This window comes from Dermacentor albipictus, chromosome 6, assembly GCF_038994185.2.
Source record: "Dermacentor albipictus isolate Rhodes 1998 colony chromosome 6, USDA_Dalb.pri_finalv2, whole genome shotgun sequence".
In the NCBI taxonomy this organism is placed as follows: Eukaryota; Metazoa; Arthropoda; class Arachnida; order Ixodida; family Ixodidae; genus Dermacentor; species Dermacentor albipictus.
This window is the reverse complement of record NC_091826.1, coordinates 40,962,051-40,984,175: the sequence shown is the minus strand read 5'-3', so window position 1 is coordinate 40,984,175 and position 22,125 is coordinate 40,962,051. Positions and strand designations below refer to the sequence as shown.

General features: G+C 45.9%; 1 protein-coding gene and 1 long non-coding RNA gene across 3 annotated transcripts in view; one reads left to right on the top strand and one right to left on the bottom strand.

Annotated features, from left to right (window-relative positions):
* The window catches only part of LOC139061008 (uncharacterized), a 122,724-nt gene continuing 100,599 nt past the window's right edge, over positions 1-22,125 (top strand). For both annotated transcript variants that reach the window (XR_011515136.1, XR_011515135.1), the window contains exon 1: positions 1-445. This is a non-coding gene — a long non-coding RNA (uncharacterized lncRNA). The remainder of the gene's footprint in view (positions 446-22,125) is intronic.
* On the bottom strand, positions 11,891-21,669 carry LOC135916316 (leucine-rich repeat and immunoglobulin-like domain-containing nogo receptor-interacting protein 2). Its single transcript, XM_065449649.2, has 5 exons — positions 21,578-21,669; positions 20,514-20,898; positions 17,274-17,520; positions 12,822-13,008; positions 11,891-12,143 (listed from the first exon to the last, which is right to left on the bottom strand). Exons 1-5 carry the CDS (start codon positions 21,579-21,581, stop codon positions 11,968-11,970), a joined length of 999 nt encoding a protein of 332 aa, XP_065305721.2. The 5' UTR covers positions 21,582-21,669; the 3' UTR covers positions 11,891-11,967.

Here is a 22,125-nt window from a genome sequence, read left to right as displayed (position 1 = left end):
CTCCTGTCTTTAGTAGGTTGAGCAGATTGAGCTGGGGGCCACGCTGCTGGCCATGAGTGTTCGTTGCAACCAGGCGGTAATATAGTTACATTTTGGAAGTGCCAGGACAAAATGTGGTCCTTATCGTGTGCGTTTACCATCACAACACCTCTGAACCCGTGTAACGCTATTAGTGCGCCGCATTTTTCCTGTACTACGCCAGTGTCAAAAGTGTCGTACTACAGCGCCCATCCGAGGTGCCTTCGTTCTGTCCTGTTCGCACGCTCTTTTCAAAAGCCTGGTATTGTGGCTTCGAATCACACTGTGTGAAAGAATTTGTCGAAAATTGTGCTTTCCGTGTGCTGGAGTTCATCGGCAATTGACAGCGTTAGCTCCGAGGCGAGCATCGGCGCCGTGGTGCCAGCGAGACGAAGGCCCGTTTGCTGGCTAAGTCACATCTTGAAAGGTGAGCAAATCTGGAACTTTGTAGCGTTCTTGTAGCTTATGGTTCATGCAACGAGCTTTGTTGCTACGGGGAACGGAGCACTTCCGGAGCGTACAGCTTTCACCACTCCGAATGGTAGCCCGACCCTCAAGAATTGCGCGCACATGTTTATATCTGTGCTTGAGGAACATCACGCGATAATGCAACTGAAGGGAGCAGCCACATTAGTGACAGTGGAACACAAGAACCCCCGTCACGAAAATTCTTCACATTTTAAATGATGTTCTCTTACGCGTTCATTAAGGCATCGTCCTGTCGGTCCTATGCACTATCGTGAGCAGTATGATCGGGAACACAGGAGCGCGTGTCAGATAGCATCGAACCTGCCATGGGTGATGCGTGGCGGCCGCCGTCGGAAACGAATTGGAAAGGAGGATGCTGTTCTAAGAACTGTTGGCACTTCCACCATGCGTCTCTTGATACAAATTGTGGAACTCCGCATCACCAGCGCGCATTGGTAAAGCCTTTTGACATTGCGCTTTCTGATAACCTTGCGCACTGAAACATGGCTAATAGCTGCACTGTTTTGAAGCGTAAACATTCGAGAGCTACTTTCTAGCCAGATCTGTACGTCTCCCTGGAACGCGGGACACGATGCGCTCCATAAAATATACATAAGGTATTATATCCGAAGATACCTTACACTAAATGCAGGAACGGGCACATAAAAGCTGCGCTCTCAAAAAAAAAAGCGTGTCTGGAAAAGAATGACTAGCTGAAAGTTACTGTGCTCGTGCCGTCTTATCGGCTATCGCCGGCCAGTGAACTACCCTAAGCTGCCGTTTTTGATAAATGCAGTCGTGGTCGGAGTGCCAAAAGTTAGCGGAAGAGCTTCCCTCCCCCCCCCCCCCCTTTCCGTGAGCTCAAAGTGCTCACGATAGCACTCCTTACCGCTCGACAGCGGCCAACCGGACTTTTCAATGCGCCAATCATATTTTAAAAAACGATCAGATGCGTTCACTGTTTTATTTGATTTATTTACGTCAGCGGTTTCGGTGGGTGAACCCACCTTTTTCAAGCACTGTAGTAACTGCTCGACGCACAGTTTTTTCCATATATGAAGGTAAACAGAGAAAGAAAACTAACTAAAAAAAAGGAAGTCTGAGAAAGAGCAGGAGGCTAATGAGACTACTCGTAGGTAACATGGGTAGTCACTGCGCATTCGCGAAGTCACGCCCTCTCATCATTGACAGTATTTAGGCCGTACATATATATAATATTGACACGTATACTTTTTATCTTTATCCGGTGACCGCAGTTCACCGGCGGCCAAATGTCAAAGCTTTTCGCTGAGCGCAAGGCGCGCATTTCTTTATCGGAAGCTTGTCGAATGTTATGGATGGTTTTACTTATCTTTGCTGTCGACGAACCTCGTTTAATGAAGTTCTGTGTGCGAATGGAATACTGGTCTACATTCTATACCTTGCGTGAGCGTAGCAGTTACGCTGCAAGGTTCATTGAGCCTAGTGCTAATAGCCGACGCAGATTTCGATGGTCGCCGACAGCGCCCCCTGCTATCGTTGTGCTTCGGGTGTCGCCTGCTTTTATGACCACAGGTTAGCCCAATAGGAAGTTAGTCCTGTCATTCACAGCCTTGCTGCTGTGTTGTCCACCGTCACTACAACGTCGCAATATATATATATATATATATATATATATATATATATATATATATATATATATATATATATATATATATATATATATATATATATATATAGTAAAAAGCTCAATGAGTCCGCTGAATGCAGTACGCAAGTGAAGACAAAAACGACACAAAAAGTCAGGTCTACTAAAGTTTCGCTTGGTGGGTCGTCACCTTCGAGAAAGTGCATATACCTTAAACAGGGAGTCCCAGCTAATTTTATCCAAGTTGTTCCAGGAAAACCAAAAAACTGAAAAACATAGTGCAAGATACGAATATAAAACCTACGATGTTTGGACTTCGGTGGTCTGACGAAGAAGTACCGTAGGTCTTAAATATCGTATCGTCCAACGTGTTATGTCAACCTTTTGTTGTTGTTGTTGTTGAACCGTGTGGCTAACGCTGGCTGAGGCATTATATATATATATATATATATATATATATATATATATATATATATATATATATATATATATATATATATATATATATATATACATATATATATAATCATAATCATATGAATCTAACGGGAAATAACGTCAGAGGAAAAACCTGAATTACTTGCACTAATTGCAACGTAAAAAGGATAGATACAGCCTTATCAATTTGCGTGAAAGGACAATTGACCGCGGGTGGGTTACGAACCCACGTCTTCGCATTACGTGCGCCATGAGAGGAATTGACCTACTTCAATGTGCCGCTTTCGCACCCACTTTCTTGAATATTATTTGTGTACTCGATTTATGTCTGCGAGCCGTTAGCCAGTGCCACAACGTACGGCCATAGCGCTGGATGTAGCAGATGGAACGTGAACGACATGGAACGTCGTGAAACGTGATGGAACATGGTATGTGACGCTACTTTTATTGTGAACTTGGGAGAAAGCAAATGGCGAGTAAATGCTCGTAAGCTACCTCCTAAGGCTACAAAGCTGAAGAAGTCGAACATTTTGCTATGTAAAGAAATGAAAAAGGGTGAACCAAGGGGCCACATTTTTCAGGGTCATAACAGCAGAAAGTCGCCAGGGAATGACGCCAAGAAAAAATCGAAACGTACAAATGATAAATTAAGCGAAACGAAAATGGATACAATGGAAACAGGGTGGGAAGAGTAAAATAGGGAGGGAAGAAGCGATGTGAAAGAGAGACGCATAAATGAACGGCTTGGCCTGTTTCTTTCCTTATAACGGCGCAACCGACAGACGCTGTGAATACAAGCGTTTCGACGTCAAACTCTCCCTAGAAGCGATGATGCCCTGCTGGATCCCGCTGCCGGGACCATGGGGAACACCACCTTGCATGGTGCACTTTCATCTATATTCCACTCCTGAACCGTACGTTCTTGAATTCCTAGTATCGCGGGCCTATCGAAGGCTCCTGCACGCAGCATCTTGGCTGGTTCCCTACCGAAGCTTCCTTCGAAAGATGTGGTGACACCCTTACATCTATGCAGCAGCTGCAAGCAATCGCTGTCTCTATCACTTTACCGCCCCCTGCCCTCTATCCCCATCGTAGTGTAGCAAACCGGATCTTCCCACCCGGTTAACCTCCCTGCCTTTCCCTTTTTTTTCTGTTTCTCTTTACCTGCGTGGTCGCGCGCAGCGACTGCTTACGCCAGCTGAACGGGCTCTTCCGGAATTTCACGGCTCCTCAAACGACCTTGTAGTATGAATAGACTCCGCGGATTATTTAGGCAACCTTAATGCATGGTCAGATGACGTGATAAGGTCCCTTGCGAAGTGGCTTATCGCCGATTCTGTCATAGCGTGAAACAATTTTGAAGGGTGCGCTTAGCGGTCCCGTGACGAATGTAGTGTGGTTTTCGTCGCCCTTTTCAAGCTGCTAGCATCTGCCTATGGCGACCGCTTCATTGCAAACCTCCACTCACCGCCATGCGGCCTCTGAAACGCCCGGCAGCCGCACGTGCCTGTTCTTACTGCTCGGCTCGCAATCAGGCGTCACACAAAAACAAGGACACGGACACGTGTATGAGTGGAACGTCAATCATGTGGCTCGACGCTGGACTTCCCTGATGAATGATTACCAGCGGATACGTCATTTGCATTGTCTTGCACTGCCTGGCGCATGCGTGTTTTTCTTGTGCATAGGAAAGATGTTTTCGCCAATAAAGTGTCACTTGCGAGTCAGCGATCTCGTCTTTCTCCATCACTTGCCCTTTTGAGCGTTGGTTCTAGTCTTGAAAAAAGGAGAGGGAGCTGTCTCTTGCATGTTTTCCATGCACCTTATGTTTTCTGAGTAGATCAATTTGTAGTCACCATTTTGCGTCGTTCAGTCAATTCATGCACCCATATGTGTGTATGTATGTATGTATGTATGTATGTATGTATGTATGTATGTATGTATGTATGTATGTATGTATGTACGTATGTATGTATGTACGTATATATATATATATATATATATATATATATATATATATATATATATATATATATAATACTTCAAAGATTGGAAGTACGTAGGAGAAAAATACCAAGACTGTACGTACGTTTCGGCCACGGGACAAGTTCAGCATGGCTTAAATTAGGTACAGTTCCCAATTTAAATAAACAAATGATAAACACGCGTATATGAAAGTGGACGAAAAGAAGAGCCTGCCGCATGTGGGATACGAGCCCACGTCTACGTGCGTGGTGCTCTCACCAACTGAGCTACCTGGCGCCGTTTCGCCATCCACTTTCTGGGATATATTTATGTTTATCTACTACAACTAACCCTGGGACTACCCGCCGTGGTTGCTCAGTGGCTATGGTGTTAGGCTGCTGAGCACGAGGTCGCGGGATCGAATCCCGGCCACGGCGGCCGCATTTCGATGGGGGCGAAATGCGAAAACACCCGTGTACTTAGATTTAGGTGCACGTTAAAGAACCCCAGGTGGTCGAAATTTCTGGAGTCCTCCACTACGGCGTGCCTCATAATCAGAAAGTGGTTTTGGCACGTAAAACCCGATAATTTTTTTTTTTAACCCTGGGACTACTAACTATAAGAACAAGCTATCGCCTCCAGTCCACTGCTTAGAATACAAGGCGATCGAATGCAGCAATAAATGTCACAATTTGTACCACGTTCCTGAAAACGGCACATATGCCTCACGTCTTCGTAATGAATTTGGAGTACGCCGTCTGTATAAGCTTTTTTTTTTTTTACATTCGCCTGCGCCACAGCACAAGGCACGTCACTTAGCCTTAAAGCGGTGTGGTTCAGGGTAAGCCACGTATACATTGGTTGTCACATTGCGATGGATGCCATAATCGGACGATCCTTAATAGAAAACTAACTGCAACCTGCAGGGTGCCTGCTTTCGATGGATGCAGCCAATCGTCATCGTCACCGATCGAGTGTCGTCAGCCTTCAGGCAAGAAATAACCCCGGATTCTCGACATGTCTGTGCTATTGCTAGTTTCGGTGTGTGTTCCTTGTGTCTGAATGAATGAGGTTACGTTTGTTGTGGGTGAATTTGAGCGTGTGCCCATATCGGGGCATATAGGCATATGCTTCATATTTGGAATTTGTAGAATTGAAGAGGTTACACTGTAAAGGGAAATAAGCCGAAAATGGCATTTTAAGGGCTGCAACCGGCCTTGAGACTACATCCCTGAAATTGTGCTCCCTTACAGTGGTGTAGAAATGTTCAGCGTCCTCCATTTCGCTACCTGGCACTATGGGGATGAAAGTAGGAAGAGCCTCAATAATACATCTTTTTTAAGAGGGAGTTTAGAAGATAGAAGGCTCCGTTTAACGTAACCAGAGTTGTATTTCTTATTTCATGCGTTTTTTTTTTAATTTTATTTTACACGTCTTGAGAAGTAAACGAGCACGGAGAGATGTATTGTCCAAATGTTTTCTTTTTCATTTTTTCTATTAGATCAGACATTTCCACGGTGCAAGCGAAATTCTTCAAGGCGATATAATAGACAATATGTTCGTCTTGTCGACCTCAATGTCCTGTCCCGCTGCAAGAATGCCCGCGACACCTGACTTCGGAAGCGGCACCATGCAAAACTTCGACGGCTTCGGCGCAGAATGTTCTCGCTTCTGTTCGTTTTCCCACCAACTAAAAGTTAAACTGAAGGCAAAGCCCGCAAAGCGCCACTGTCTTCGGGCGCTGGTCAGGGCACCCGTTTCACACTTCGTAGGGTATGCGTGTGCGTCTATACGTGTGCTTGCGAGAGAATTTGGCGGCCATGGCAGAGTGTTTCTTGTACTGTGGAACCACTATACCGCGCAAAAGAGCTGACCTGCGCCCGCGCGAAACCCGGCGGTGATGGGCCACCGCGAAGCCATCGCCTTGTCGTTATCTCTGTACTACAATACACGGGAACAACTGACAGCTGCCACGTTAGTCGACGAGATATGTCATCGCCCCTCGAATTGTTCTTGGTCATGGGCTTTGCGCAACGTGGGAGACACGTTTGCCACGAAGGATTGAAACAACGGCTCTTATCAGTTATCAACATGCGAGGTGAACGAGCAAATGTGTCGCCGAGAGAGGGCGTTGCCCACGGCAATCGCGTGTGAGCTGAGCTAAAGAGAGGACAGTGAATCGCACCCGCCATTTGGAGCAGTTACATCTACGCTGGCAAACTGCGCTCCAACTGAACGCTTATATTGTTCTTCCCGGCAAATACAGGATGCGGAAGTAGACAAAACGTGTGTATTTTAGTGCGAAGCTTTCTTTGCTGACTTTCCCGGGTTTCCAACGGCTGCCTTGTTGCTTGGTTGGTCGCTATCTCGGTGTACATATTTGTGGATATGTCATGTGTCCCAGCTAGCATCCGCGAAGTTTGTTCAAAGGAGAAAAAAATTAAAAAAAAACACAGTGCAATATACGTTTATAAGACGTACGGTGTTCGGTGTTCACGGGATGGTGACCTAAGAATCTAGGGATTAAGATCGCGCTTTGCACGGTGGTTTTGAAGTATTTAATTTATTTGAACCACTTCACTAACGTTAGTTGGAACATGCGCCCCATAGAATATCCTATGGTTCTATGTGCACCGAATGTAAGCACCAGCGAACGGGCTGTTATAATCTGCGTTATGACTGAGGATGCGCATCTCACTTCAGCGTAACAGAAAACTTCCAGCATGAAACCTCAACAAATAGTGCCGGTTCACAGGCGTCTATAATGCACACCTATGTGTTAATGGAATAGTGAAATATACCTAAAATACAATCTTTGATTCACTTTAGTTTCTCTGATCTAGCCATTTCGTATGCGTAGGGTACTTCGTTTTGGACTAAAGCTCAATATTTCCGACTGTTTGCACGCCGTAGAAACTGTATAAAAAAATGTGTCGTACCAGGCTTCTCCCCGAAATTCGCCCTTTCGCATTGGATAATAATGAGCGTAGTTCTTCCTAAAGATGAAGCGCCGAAAGTGACAGCAAACTGAGCCGGAACACAGACAGGAAGCGCATTGTCCTGTCTTGGTTCCTGCTTAGTGTGCTGTCACTTTTGGCGATTCATCTTTTGAAAGCTATGCACCAACTAGCCCCACAACGTGTTTGATTGTTCCTAATGTAATGAACACTGCGCACGTGTTGTGAGCAAGCCGTCGTGGATAAATTGTATTTTAACGTCACTATTAAAGAATCCAGTATAAGACTTTTTTCCGCAAGATCGACTTAAGCGAAAACGAGCTTATATAAAGATATCGTATGTTCCGCGCCTACCGTCTCTATTTGAACCAAATGTCGCCACTGTTTTAATAGCTGTGTTTAGAAGAGTGTAACACTAGCACGTTGCATCGCATTACTCGCTGGTCGCACACAGGTAAACAGCAGTTGGGTACTGAGAAGTGAATTAATGCACTGCGCACGTAGCGCTACATTACGAATGGTTGCCGTGACTTTGAGAGTATGTTTACCTATATGCGTTACATTCAAGGAAGCTTCACCTGTTGTTTAGTTAGTATTCCATTAACAGTGTTGCAAGAATGTATACTGGGTACAAGTAAAGCAGAACTACAACAGACAGAGTACAGGCTCAACAGGTCTAGGATATACACAGGAATGCTTTCATTGCGGATAACGTACGTTAACAATTGCAATTCCCGGTATTGTAATATAGTGCACCATTTTAAAAATCTTAAAAAATCCCCGGGTGGTCAAAAGTAATTCGAAGTCGCGCGCTTCGGCATTTCTCATAATCAGATCGTAGTTTTGGGAACGTAAAATCACAGAATTTGATTTTTCCGATGCGACACATTTCCTGCAAAGCATGTCCATGTGAAAAGCTTCTTGTAAGTTTTTATCTCAGTTATAAAAAATAAGAGAATGAAATGAAGGGCTTACCATGACCCATCTTTATTTGTTGTTTCTCTTAATGTGGCGTTTTTATTGAAATCTAATACTAACGTATGACGACAAAGATTTGTGGAGATGAGTTCCGCAGATGATTTGCGAGCAGCTCTATTTGTCATTAAATAGCAAATAGAAATGCTGAATTATAAATTGAAAAACTCGTCGATCGCTGCCAAAAGTGCACCTGTACTCACAAATTTGTGAGCTGTGCAGTTCTCGCTTGGAATGGCTATCAATGTTCTAGGCTTATTATCGAGGTCAAGATGATACGCGAATAGAAATAAAAATGTGTGTGTACCGTTCGTGACACTGACGGAGAATTAAGATCGCTTTTTGAATGGGAGATGAGTGCAGTGCGCATGCTCAAGTGTCACACGTGTGAGCAGAGATTGTGACCACAGGGATGTCAAATAAACCAGCTGAAAGTATGCACTACGTGTGTGTTGTTCACGGAGAAAGAAAAGTGGTTCTTGTGGGAAAGGAGGAAAGGCTGGCACTATCTTCTGCAACCCATGCGGGAGGACGGCTCAGTGCCAGCAGAGTGGTGGAGATGGGGTTAAAAGAAAGATAGGGTAGGAGGGAGAAAGGTAGAGGGTCGTCCCAGTAGCATTAGAGCAGCCCGGCCGGGAGGGCCCAGTCGGTTCGACCGGAGGTGTAGGCTCACTGTCCCTGCATTGGCTACCAGCAAACGTGGGGATCCCGGGCAGTGAAGAGGCCGACACCCTTGCAAAAAGTGCCCACCACTCAAGCGTCCCCCTCAGCCCTGCTGTAACGGCTGCAGACTTCTGGAAGCACAGGTTGCGCCGGCACATCATCGCCTGTTCACGGAGTAAAACTCAGGAGGAGTAACTTCCCCCTACCCCTCGGCCAGGTAATGTCACGACAAAGGCACGCCCAGCGCTCTACGGTGATCTCGATGTGATGTTGATGATGTTGATGTGGGTTCACCCTTTAAAAGACGGGTGCTAGTGCTGCGCTCTAGCAGTGATAGCAAGTATTAAAACAATAAGAAAACAGTGTTACAAAACAAAATAACAAAATCACAACAATTCCTATCTGTGAAGATGGAATGGCAGTGAAAGCTGACGACTGTCAAAGCTCTCAAACAAAAAGCAAGGTGATTTCGCTGCCATTCGATCTTCGCAAAGTGGAATGGTTGCCCGGTCTCGCGATTGTCGTTTTCGTTCAGCATCGCGGGAACGTTCTTCGTCGGTGGTCGTTTCGTGACAGTGCCGTTTACATTCCCGTTGCTGTTACCTCTGGCGCTTCTCGTACGCATGTTGTTCTTCGGGTGTACGAACTATACGTGCCCCCCCATCAATAACACAGCTGGTTTTAGCGCCGATACATCTCCTGCTAAATACTACGATAACTTTGACGTCACGCTATTTTTCACGGCGAGCGTTCTAATCTGTTCCGTATTTCGACATCTGCGCCGACGCACTGCACCCGTACGTGATCACACACGAAGCAAACAATGAAGCCCATTGTGTATGTGTATGTTAAAAATGACTAATCCCGTTTCTTTTGCCAGACGCCGACAAAACTACGAAAGGTTAGTCATATACATCTTCCGCTGTAATAAAGAAGACACTAAAAATAGCAGAAGTCTAAATTGTCACTACCGACTGTTCAGTCTAAAGGTTCATGAACGTCCGCTCGCTACCCTCCACCACTGATGCTGCTGTGCCCGGTGCGCCATCTGTCGTAGGCTGCTTAAAACATTGTCAAATCCAGTCGTGCCCCCGAGATGGTACAGTGGGCCCGGACGACCTCGGAGGCCGAGGCTCTATGGCTGGGGCTTCGCGCTCGCACGTCAGTTTCGTCAGCCCCGTGTCAAAGCTCGTTAGCTGCCACGAAACTTTCAAACTGTCACGCACAAACATGCCCAGCAGCACTCCTCCCATGTTCTTCTAGCAAAGAGCAGCATGTTCTCCTGACTATCTCAGCATGGAACAAGTTGGAATGTATGGCCCGATGTGCCATGCTGTAAGCTCTGACATTTTGTCGTCTGCTGGGACAAAATGTGCGTCATTTTAAGCAACAAAGTATATATCTAGATTCGAATGGTGGGAACTTTATCCCAGCGGAGAAGCGTTGTGAGCTTCCTTTTGCAGTTGGGACCGATGCACGTGCGTAGCATCGTTACGGAGCGCAGTGGTGGCAAAGAGCAGCAACCAGGATAGTGAGGGGACGCCACGAGAAATTCATTTCAATATTCGCCCGAAGTTTGTGCGCAGGTGCGACTGTCTCAAATACTGGAGACACGCAGAATTGGTGTTTACAAGCCGTGTATGGGCTTGAAAGCGCGGTGTGGCTTCGATGCACAACTGCGCGTGAGCAACTGAATGGGTGAGCAGACGACGGTTTGCCGTATGTTCTGCGGCGCGCTCGTTACCTCGCTTCGTGGGCACGAGTTCACACGTTGTACACGAGCGCCACGGCGGCCAGACACTATGTTTGTGCCATCTACCGCACGGCGCTCGAAACTGGTTTCCTCCCCGCCATATGCGTGAGGAAAGAGGTTTCCTCCCTGCGAAGTCTATCAGCGTGGGCTAAGGTCCTAGCATACCTATAGACCGCATTGCCCAAACGTTCCTGCAACCCAGTGGCCCGCTCACAGTGGCCCGTCTAAACATGCTAGGACCTCTTCCCCGGTGCGAAAGCTTGCCCTATACTTGCTTTCGTCCGTCGTCCAGTTTACCACGAGGCCGGAACCCCCATTCTCCCTGACGTTATGGCGCTGTTGCCGCGGTGCTTGTCATAACTTAGGTGCCATGTTTCGTTCATCCGTCAATGACCCTTAGTTACTGCTGACGGCAATTAGAGTTGGCTCTGTTCACCCAGTCTGTTCACTTGCGCGAGGCAATTCGTTACCTCACACCCACCGCGTACCATCCGCAGCCAAAGAGACACTCGGAACTCCTCCACAGGAACCTAAACTCCGGGCATAGCTATCGCGAACGGCCTACCATCGTAGTGGGTGGAGCGCATTATGCGCTAACTCTCCTTGGCACTGGACTGTGCAGGGAAAATCCCATTTTTGATTGCTCCAACGAACAGATGCACTGCCGCGTCACTCTGCACTTTCGCGGCGACAAAAGTTATCAGCTGCCGGTCTTGACTGCATAAATAACCCGCAGAACATCTTCCACAAGCTAGCGTCGTGTCCCAAACCTCGGGGTCCTTAAAAACCAACTTCTTTTTTCTCGCGGAATCGGTAAACCCGGGCCGCCGAAAATGTGCCTTACCTGCCTGAATCCGTGTCTTGCGGCTCTTCGGTGTCTCCGTAATCGCGAGGTCCAGAGAGCCCCTGTTTGAGACTTCTCAAAAGTACTGATCCTAATTCATTATGCATTGTTCATATGTTGGAGCTCAAGCTCGGACTCTTCTTTGATGAACTGGAGGTGTTCAGAATAGAAAGAGCACATAATGGTTGTGTAGGGTCATGATAGATCATGGTGGAAATGTTTAATTTACTTTTGATGCTGTGTGCTTGGGTGAAATAAGTTAGCCGATGTTCGCAAAATTCCACAAAGGCTGGCAGGAGATTCTCTGAGCGCTAATGCTGGACAGGCCAGAGCCGTCAGGACACCGGAACTTGTGTAGAATGGCCTGCATCTGCCTGTTGAACCTGTACTGCGTCAGCCATTCGTAGGAGCATCCACGGCAGGTGAAGGGGTTTCCTGGGATGGTAACAAAAGAAGTGGAAGAGTGGGGGTTAGTGTGATAATAAGCAGGGGAGAACGTTATTGATGTATTCGAAAAGTCGTTTTAGAGTGTTCAACAGATACTGTAACGGCTTGTTTGTCGAAAAAAGCTGACTCATAAGAAATTATCTTTCTCTGAATCTATTCATTTCTAAACCATAGTACCCGAGGGCTGATCCCGCCAATATCTGGAATGCGGAGATCTACCGAGCCATTGAGAAGGAATAAAACCACGGGAACTAAATAAAATAATTGCAAGTGTGGACTCTGCACACATAAAGAAACAATGCAGAATGAAAGACGAAGCAGCACGAGAAATAAATCAAGCTTTTCGTCTACTCTGGAAATTTCTCACTTTTCTTTCGGTACTGTCTTATTTACTATGGATAAGCAACATGCCCGTACGTATAATGTTATGTTTCTAGGGGTGCATTTGAATTGTTCAAGTAATTTCTGAATTGCCGGTGGCAATCTGCTGTCGTGCTCGAGGATCTCACTCGACGTTTAGCAAACCGCTTGAGATGAACAGAATCGGCGTGACGCATTCTTGAATATAGGGGCTAGAAAACGAGCATTCAGTGGGTACTCAGTCAAGCAAGACTGAAAGCTCCCAATTGATAATAATCGAATTTGTCGGGTATGTTAAAGAGTCACCTTCGAGGCCGAGTAATGGCAGGAGATTGAATCGCCTGGCGTTGTTGTACATTCGTATGACGAGATCTTCGAAGACGCTCTGTTCCAGCGTAGTGAGGTTGTTGTGGGACAGATTCAGCACCAGGGGCGCCGAAAGATGAAATGCGGTAGGGTCAATGACCCTGATCTGAGCCCGGTTGAGTTGAATCTGCGAAAACGATGGCACAAGAATAAATAGACAATTAAGCGATACCGTAAATCAGTTTTGACAAATTATTCTCTCAATACACATGTGGCCATTTCATCTGGGAAACTGATTGACTACTCGCAAAAGAAATGGTGGTCAAAGATCGCTGTCGTGAATTAGTGGCCTCAGCGAAGTGTCAACTATATCACCGATTTCCAGCTGTTCAGCACATATGATTTAACTAAATTCGCGATGTAAGGAACTATTTATTATTTATTTATTTATTTATTAGTATTTATTTTTCGCGGTTTAACGAAGTAACTTCGTTACCTAGTTTCGATTTATTGAAGTGTTTGGCCGTTTCAGTAAAGTACATGGAGCCTGTATTGCTAGTAAATCTAGCAAAAAGCAGCGTCACCCGAGGCAGAAGACATGTCAAGTGCCCTTCTGCCTGAAAAGTTCGAGTGGCAAAACCGCTGTCAAAGCACGAGCGCTGGGAGGCTGAGGATTTGTTTATAAATGCTTACTAAGAAGACATTACCCACCCGGAATGCTCTGGGAATTTGTGAAGTTGTTTTTAATAATGAATCTTCAAAACCTCGAATTAACGGTATTCGCGATTTAATGAAGTTTTCCGGTGGAGCTACAACATGGTTATATCGCGATTCAATCGTACGCTCTAAAACGAGTTGCACCCTATGGGGGTGTATATTTGCCACACAACACAATAATTGCCATCTGTCTTGCCCGAATTTCTTTTCTTTAACGCTGCGAGCCCGGTACTTCCAAGTCACGAACGGCATGCGCGTAACGGCATGCGCTTAATTACGCATGCGCGTAATAACGGCATGCGCGTAACAGAGCATTCTCGACCAGACAGTAACGAGCACAGCTTTTTCAAGAAAGGAAACACAAGCAAGACAGGTGTCGACTATTGTTGTGTGGAAAATATGCACCTCGGAGGGTGCAACTGTTTTTAGAGCGTATACCATTTGAATTGAGAACTGCTCAAAAGGTGCTTTTCTGAGCCTTTGAACATAACATTACCTTAAAGGGAAACACTAATACAGCCCCGAGCACATGGTGTGAAACCTCTTAAGTTTGCTTTTCAGTGAGTGGTGTAGTGTTGCATGCATTGCCCTTAACCTTCACCGATAATTTCATGCAGTACATATTTACATTGTTTACGGAGTGAGCTTGGCGGAGGGATTGCTTTTTACTTCTGCTTATACAGTCACCTTGATTGGACTTTGTAAGACTATATCTGCTGATGCTGCGATTAACTCGGTGGCATGTTTATCGCCCCATTCCGGAAGGAGACGCAATAGCGGAAGAATTGCCGGCAAGCCTCGTCTGAATCATCCCGTAGCTGTCTCCAACTTACTCCTCTTCCTCAGACGATGTGGGAATACACGGCGTCATATGAACGTATGGCGGGCGTTTCAAAAGGACCACTCTTCGCCACTCTTCCACTTTTTCATAAATTGAGAATAAAGCGAACGCTCTCGTCCATGTTCTTCTTACTTTCCCTTATCTTTTATTATTCGCTTGGGTTGCCACGCAGCATAATGTCGGTAATACAATAAGTACAAGCATGCAGGATCGCTTCATAGAAATTCTGCAATAGTGACTCACACGTCTCGTCCGTAATCCATCGCTCATAGCCTTCGGCTTGAATACTGTTCAATTTACCACCTTTAGGTACTCTTTCGCAATTTAATTTTGTCCCACCGCATGTCCAAAGTAGATGGCGCGAATCAGCTGCAGATGCAGCAGCGGAGCACTTCGGACTCTGGACAATGTCTTTGTGCGGTTTACCCACCAACAAATGCCTCACCATTTCGCTCATATCAGTGAGCTATGTGGGCCTCTTCTCTTCTTTCGTGGTCGTTTAGGGACGGGAAGGGCGTCTTAATGCACTCTGCTAACTCGCCCGACTCTCCGCGTTGTCCCTGTATTTGTTTGTTGGTTTCGGGCGCGCAACCTCTCCGAATAATTCACTCTGAGGATGTAGAGACGCCGCGCAAACAAATGCGCAGATTCGATGATGGAATTTCCTAGCAGTATCATGAGTATACTGTGGCCACTGCAAGCACATTCCTCACCCCCAATAACGTATGCTTTTTCTTCGTTATTTATGTTGGTAACGCTTCGAGGCCGGATAGCTGAACAAGTTAAGGAATAGGTGTAGGAGGGGGGGGGGGGGGGGGCATACAGTGAAATGCTATGGCGCCTAATATCGTGGATGAAAATATCATTCGCAAACAACTTTAATAGCTCACTGTGGATATTGTATTATCTTAATGAAGCTAGAACCTGCAATATAGATGAAATACTTTGAAAAAGGTCCTATTTTGTGTATTACGTTGGTATGTGTTTGAGGACAGAATCATAGAAGTAGGTAGGGCTTCAGGCTGTGAGGACAGTCTGCCGTTCTAACAGTGTGACTGGGAGGTAACCCCGCTTTCAAGGCCTCACTACGCCACGCAATAATTCACAGGCTTTATTTACTCAATGGTGCACAACTATTCTGATACAACTGGGGCAGTCCCAGTCCCAAATGACGCAGTCGTTATCTAAAGGCGGGAAGCCTTTAGATAACGACTGGGTCATGCCGGTTGCTCCACTATTGTTCAGTGTCTTTATTTGCATACTCGCAGTCATCCCAACATCAGCAATGCCACGTAATTGCTAACAGGCACCGTCCAATACTTTATGGCCTTGAGACAGTTTTCTATAAAACAGGCCTGAAAATGAGCGCTGTTAAAGAAACGTTTTAGTTATGAGGTTCACATTCCTTTCTGCAATTTTTCAACAAGAATAAACTTGAATTTAACAGAGTCCACAATATTTTATCGCAAGTACTTGTTTCGATAATGCGTGTCGGGCCTCGCTACAGGGAAACCTGCTGCAAGGCTGTTCTTTCAGTGGAGGCTGCATCGCCCGGGCACTACTGCACATCTGTATTCATCTGTGTTTAAAGCCTGTAACTGCGAGATTGCTTCATTTTACCATATTGGGACATCAGTAGATATCAACATGTACCTAAACGATGAGTGCAGCGAGAAAAAAAAAAGAAAGCTGCATTTTAGCAGATTGACCAGCCCCGCCACCCTCCGCTTACAAAGGCAGCAACTGAAACAAGGTGACGCAGAGCAAGTCCACGCGATGATCTGATTTAGCTGTATAATTAACAAAATTTTCACGTTCCATTGTGGAGAAAAAAAGTATTCATGATGTCATATTTAGAATAGCATTTTTTTCACTACCATGCGTAAAGTTTCGTCTCTTTGTTTAAACTTACTCAATGAGCTCCTGAGGCACTACTGTTATACTTGGGGTCCTTAATTAGTACGCGGCCGGGGGAGGAGGAGGTGGAGGAACTTTATTATTGCAGAAACCGTTGCGCGGTTTATTCCTGGGTGGTTCCTCCCTCTGACAGGGCTCCACCGGCGATCGCGGCTCGCCGGGCCTGGTCGAGGGTCGCCAGTTGGCTTTCGAGGTCCAGTTCGGAGAGTCTCGCCTCCCAAGGCCACGTAGTGAGTGTTTGTGTCGTGACTCGTGGCGGAATTGCGTCGCCCGGACGGTGGGTACATTCGTGTGTTATGTGCGCGAGTGTCGCTGTGAGGTTGCTACACCAGGGACACAAGCGGTGTGTCGTTTATACGTGAATGAAAGATTCCCTATGCGGCCTGGGGATACACCACTAGCTGGTTTGTCTTCTTAGTTGTGTGGCGGAATTATGAGATAAATTTGCTATAGCGCGAGTGTGGCTGCCGCTGTGAATTGATTCCGACCTAGACGCTGTCATGAGGTGATATTTGTACAGGGTTGTAACTTTTAGAACGTTACATCTGGCAAACAATTCGGACGTGTGCGCTTTCTACGGCAGATTTGCAGTGCACCGCGAGACATTTTTTTTCAAGTATTATTAAGTTGTGCAACGATTTCTTTGTACAAGTAGCCCAGACAAGACGGCAGTAACGCAGACGAGCAGTGGAGAGAGTATCGTATAACGCAAGCTTTTGCGGCAACTGGTAGTATGAGCTGACATTTTTCGCAAGGATACCAATGGTTTTGCTAAGTTTATTTCTTGTGTTGTCTGTGCGCTATTCTCGGGGCATAAACTCGTGTAACACAACACCCAGTGACCTCGCAGACGACGACACTTCTATTTTTACAATACTTAAACTGAAGAAGGAGTTGCAGAAAGGAATTAGCATGCACCCGCGTCTGTTCTGTTTTCTTTTTTTCATTTGAACCGCCACAGCTGCTAGTTTGCTTACCCTAAGCTCCGGATGTCCCCGCTGCATTGAGAGCGAGAGTGGTCCAAGCGTGACAAGTCTGGTGCCGCTGAGGTCAAGCTCCTTGAGTCTCGTGAGGGTGGAGAATGCCCCGCGTCCGATGGAGGTAATTGGGTTGTCCATTATCGCGAGCTTCTCCAGAAATTGGTTATGGAACGCGAACGCCGGGATACGGGACAGCTGGTTTCCGCCGATGTTGAGAGCCACCAGGAATGGGAAACGTTGTAGCCTGCATATGTTGGCAATATTGTTTATATCATCATCATCATCATCATCATCAGCCTGGTTACGCCCACTGCAAGGCAAAGGCCTCTCCCATATTTCTCCAACAACCCCGGTCATGTACTAATTGTGGCCATGCCGTCCCTGCAAACTTCTTAATCTCATCTCCCTACCTAACTTTCTGCCGCCCCCTGCTACGCTTCCCTTCCCGTGGAATCCAGTCCGTAACCCTTAATGACCATCGGTTATCTGCCCTCCTCATACCATATATATATATATATATATATATATATATATATATATATATATATATATATATATATATATATATATATATATATGTATAATGAAGGGAAGCAGAGGGCGAGAGGTAAGAGAGGTAGAGAAGGCAGAAGCGAAAAAACCGTTAGAAGGGTGGCTTGTCCCATTGCCTCGTTCATTACAATGGCACAACCGATGCAGCTCGATACTTCTGGCGTCCCCGTCTCTAAACCAACTCCTTGCAACGATGATGTCCTCCTGGATCTCGTTGTCGTGACCGTGGTGGAGGTCTTCTTACCTGGTGCTGTTTTAAAGCTACCGTCACCCGCCGTTGTTGCTCAGTGGCTATGGTGTTAGGCTGCTGAGCACGAGGTCTCGTGATCGAATCCCGGGCACGGCGGCCGCATTTCGATGGGGACGAAGTGCGAAAACACCCGTGTACTTAGATTTAGGTGCACGATAAAGAGCCCCAGGTGGTCGAAATTTCCGGAGTCCTCCACTACGGCGTGCCTCATAATCAGAAAGTGGTTTTGGCACGTAAAGCCCGATCATTTTTAAAGCAGTCGTCTACCACTCATCCCGCCATTACCGGTGTACAAGGGGCATAGCGGTGAGCCCTGCTCCAGGCCAAGTCGTCTGACCTGGGCCGGGCAGGGGGCCAGACGATAAATTGTGTTAATTCTTTTTAAAAAACGAGATTACATTTTAAAGCATTTTAAAAGTTGGCGGTGAAGCATATCAGTGCGATGCGGAATAGGTGATACCTTTGCTTGGACCGTGACACTGCGAAAATGATGCCTCAAATGATTTAAAGAGCTATTTTTTCTAACTTCCTCACAACTTTGACGAAACGTTTTGGCTTTTCTTGTTCCCTACCTAACTATATCATCCAATACGCGCACCTGCAAACCTATATTTGAAAAAAAAAAAGCTATAAAGCCCTGATGAAGGCATTGTTTTTGCTGAAGAATGTTAGAACGGCTGAATTTTGCGACTTTCCTCATAGCTAATAGTAGTGCAAAATGACATAAAATTATTAAACTATAACATTACTGAAAGATAGCTGTCTTTATAAAACAGAATTCAAGTTTGACTGTAATCGACCAAAGCAATAGTTATTTTATCAATTATTGTTCACGAGAAAATTTCACTTCTATGCGCGAAGTTCGAAGCACCCTTCTGGTGTCACATTTTTTTTTAATGAAAAAAAAAGAATGCTCGAGTCCATACTTCCCACGTTAAGGTAACCATATTGGAGCGAAATCTAAGGTGGTCTAAAACACGCCGACATTTAGCTGGAATGAACCACAAAACGGGTTTGCGTGCGTATGTGTATGTGTGCGTGGTTGTGTGTGTTTGTGCGTGTTTGTGTGTGTGTCTGTGTGTGTGTCTGGGTGCATGGGTGTGTGTGCGTGTTTGTGTGTGTGTGTGTATGCTTGCGTGCGTGGGCATGCGTGCGTGCGTGCGTGTGTGCATGCGGGCGCCCTTGCATATATATATATATATATATATATATGGGTTTTCTTCAAAGTTCAGCACGCAGGACCCGACGTAGCATACGCAGGAAAGACACGACGAACATTTTGGAAGACTTCTTTTACTTAACGTTTTCGGCTGGTGGACCAGCCTTCGTCAGAGTACAGTACTGTACACTACTGTACTCCGACGAAGGCTGGTCCACCAGCCGAAAACGTTAAGTAAAAGAAGTCTTCCAAAAAGTTCGTCGTGTCTTTCCTGCGTATATATATATATATATATATATATATATATATATATATATATATATATATATATATATATATATATATATATATTATATTATTAATTGTTATATTATTATTAATATATTATATTGTCATAATAATGACAATATATATATATATATATATATATATATATATATATATATATATATATATATATATATATATATATATATATATATATATATATATATTGTCATTATTATGCTTGTGATTCAAGCAATAATTAGTGTTCAGTCATTAAAGGCAATTAACTAATTAATACTTAATGATAAAAAATACTGCCTGTAAGTACACACTACTGCCGCTATTATGCAGTTGGTACAATTGCTCTAGAGCTCCTGGTTTTTTTTTAATCGTGGTCCAAGTTAACTCGGACGCCCTGTATAGACGCATAGTAAACTTGGAAACAGGAACACTCACACCCATAATGTGGGAATGCACCTCGCTCCCGTTTTCTCATCCCCCCGTCAGCAGCGAGACTGACTGGAGAGCATGGCTCAGTTCCGGGGACGTCGACCGACAACTTGAACTGGTGGACTGGGCGGAAATGGCCAAGCAGGCCCAGGGCCTTACTTGAGCCCTAACACTCAGCCACGTCCCTCTTTACCCTTCCCCCTTTCAATAAAGTTTATCACCACCACCACCACTGGAAGCAATAAGTGCTCGTGCGTCAGTGAATGCTAATCAGATTACATATCACTTGTCATCCCCCGAAAAAAAAAAAGGATCATTGCGACGCTATCACAAAACACTGTCTAGGAGCACTCAGCATTTGTTTCTTGCATGTTGTCAATCTACTTGCGTGTTCTCACAAGTAAGTTCATACTCGGCTAGTGTGTCGTTCAGTCTTTTCTTGCGTCCCGGTTTAAATATTTGCGCTATTCTTTTTCCACCACGGATACTAGACAGGAGCTTTATTTATTTATTTTTAAATTACGCTAACTAACGAAAAGACAAAGCCTCTCGTGCTTACTTTTCAAACTCGAACGTCCGCAGGGCGTTCCGGTAGACGCTTAGAACGCTTAGGAGCTGCTTGAACTTGTCCAAAGCGTCCAACGTGAAGGAGCTGAGGTTGGCGTTGTGCTCCAAGTGGACCTCGTAGAACTTGAAGTTTCCAAGCACGCCGCTCGGGAAGGACGTGATGGGAGTCTTCTGAATCCACAGCTCGTTGTGTTCTCGGGTCGTCGTGTTACCGCTCCCGAAGGCCCGTCTCAGCTGATCCGTGCTGTTGGCGCGCATACAGTTGATCCCAAAATGGTCGCACGTGCATGGCCTCAGTCTGGCCGCGTCAGGACAGTACGCTGCCGCTAGGCCTAACCACGCCAAGGCCAGAATCACCAAACAAGGAATCCACCGTCCTAAGAGTGACATGGGCCAAAAAAAGAAATTTCGAACGAGCGTTATTTGGTGCTAATCTTTCCTGGTTAAGTTAGCAATGAACAGGAAACATTTTTGAGCTTAGCCTGTGCGTTTGTATAGCTGATTTCGGGGGTGGGTATCTCGAAGGCGCCGTGAGGCCTAGGACCACCTGATAAGAGGACGCGAGTTCGCTGTTGCTAAACTCAAGTTTCGAAATTGAACTGTATACGTTCAGTGATACATTTTAAAAAAAGAAGGTAATAAGTGAACCTTGCCGTGAGCCTCCTCAGCGTTGCAATTTGTTGCGCAAGTAGCGTCTGTCCTCTTCAGGTATAACACACCTGGACATTTCAAGTGGCGCTATATTCTCGACGTTAGTTATAAAGAATTCGTTCGGAAACACCCGACGTGATACCAGTAAGCGTCGATGCAGAAAACTCAGTATATTGCAGAACCTATCACCGCACCTCAACTACTCGACCTGGCATACGAGGGGAATGCAGCATTACGTATCTCCTATCTTATTTTTGAAGAGCGGCCAAGTGCGTCACGTTTTCTTGACGAATTTGGGGGGCGAACGTTAGTAGTAACATTTTCTTGGGACGATAACGGATGCGTCGTAGAACGAGGTAAGCCACTCATCCCGTAAAGCTGCGTGTTTGAGGGTAAACCACTCACCCATTGCGTGTGATGTTGCGGGGTGTGCAACGCTGGGACGATCCTCGGTGTAAAACTAAGCGTGCGGGGCCGGCACATCGCTTTAAATGGAGACTGTCGGTGATTGACGCTCTGCGTCGCTGATAGGTTATCGCCGGCCTTGACGTAAGAGCTCGCGACGCATTTTCAGCGCGTTCTTATGATTGTGCGTTTCTGTGTGCCTCGGTGTGCGTGTGTGTAAGCGTTGGTACGTTTGTTCTGTGTGTGTGTGTGTGTGTGTGTGTGTGTGTGTGTGTGTGTGTGTGTGTGTGTGTGTGTGTGTGTGCACACATTTGGGAGGGAGAGAACTGGTGAGGTTAGGGCGCGTTCGTGAGTGGGAATAGCCGATGGCCGCGGCGTTACCTGGCGAGATATGGTATCGCCGCGCATTGTTCGTGTGTCACGGGCATTGCGCCACAAGGCGACATCTTTGCCGTGGAGAACTGAAACAACGGCTGTTATCACTTACGAACGTGTGAGGTGTGCGAGCAGAAATGACGACGAAGGCCCATACCACCTACAGCGATGTC

Excerpts from the sequence above, each read along its gene's own strand:
- LOC135916316 (XM_065449649.2), bottom strand. Across the intron at positions 13,009-17,273 it reads GGGGACATCCGGAGCTTAGG|ATTCAACTCAACCGGGCTCA; the intron begins GTAAGCAAACTA and ends TCGTTTTCGCAG. Across the intron at positions 12,144-12,821 it reads GCCATTACTCGGCCTCGAAG|GAAACCCCTTCACCTGCCGT; the intron begins GTGACTCTTTAA and ends TTACCATCCCAG.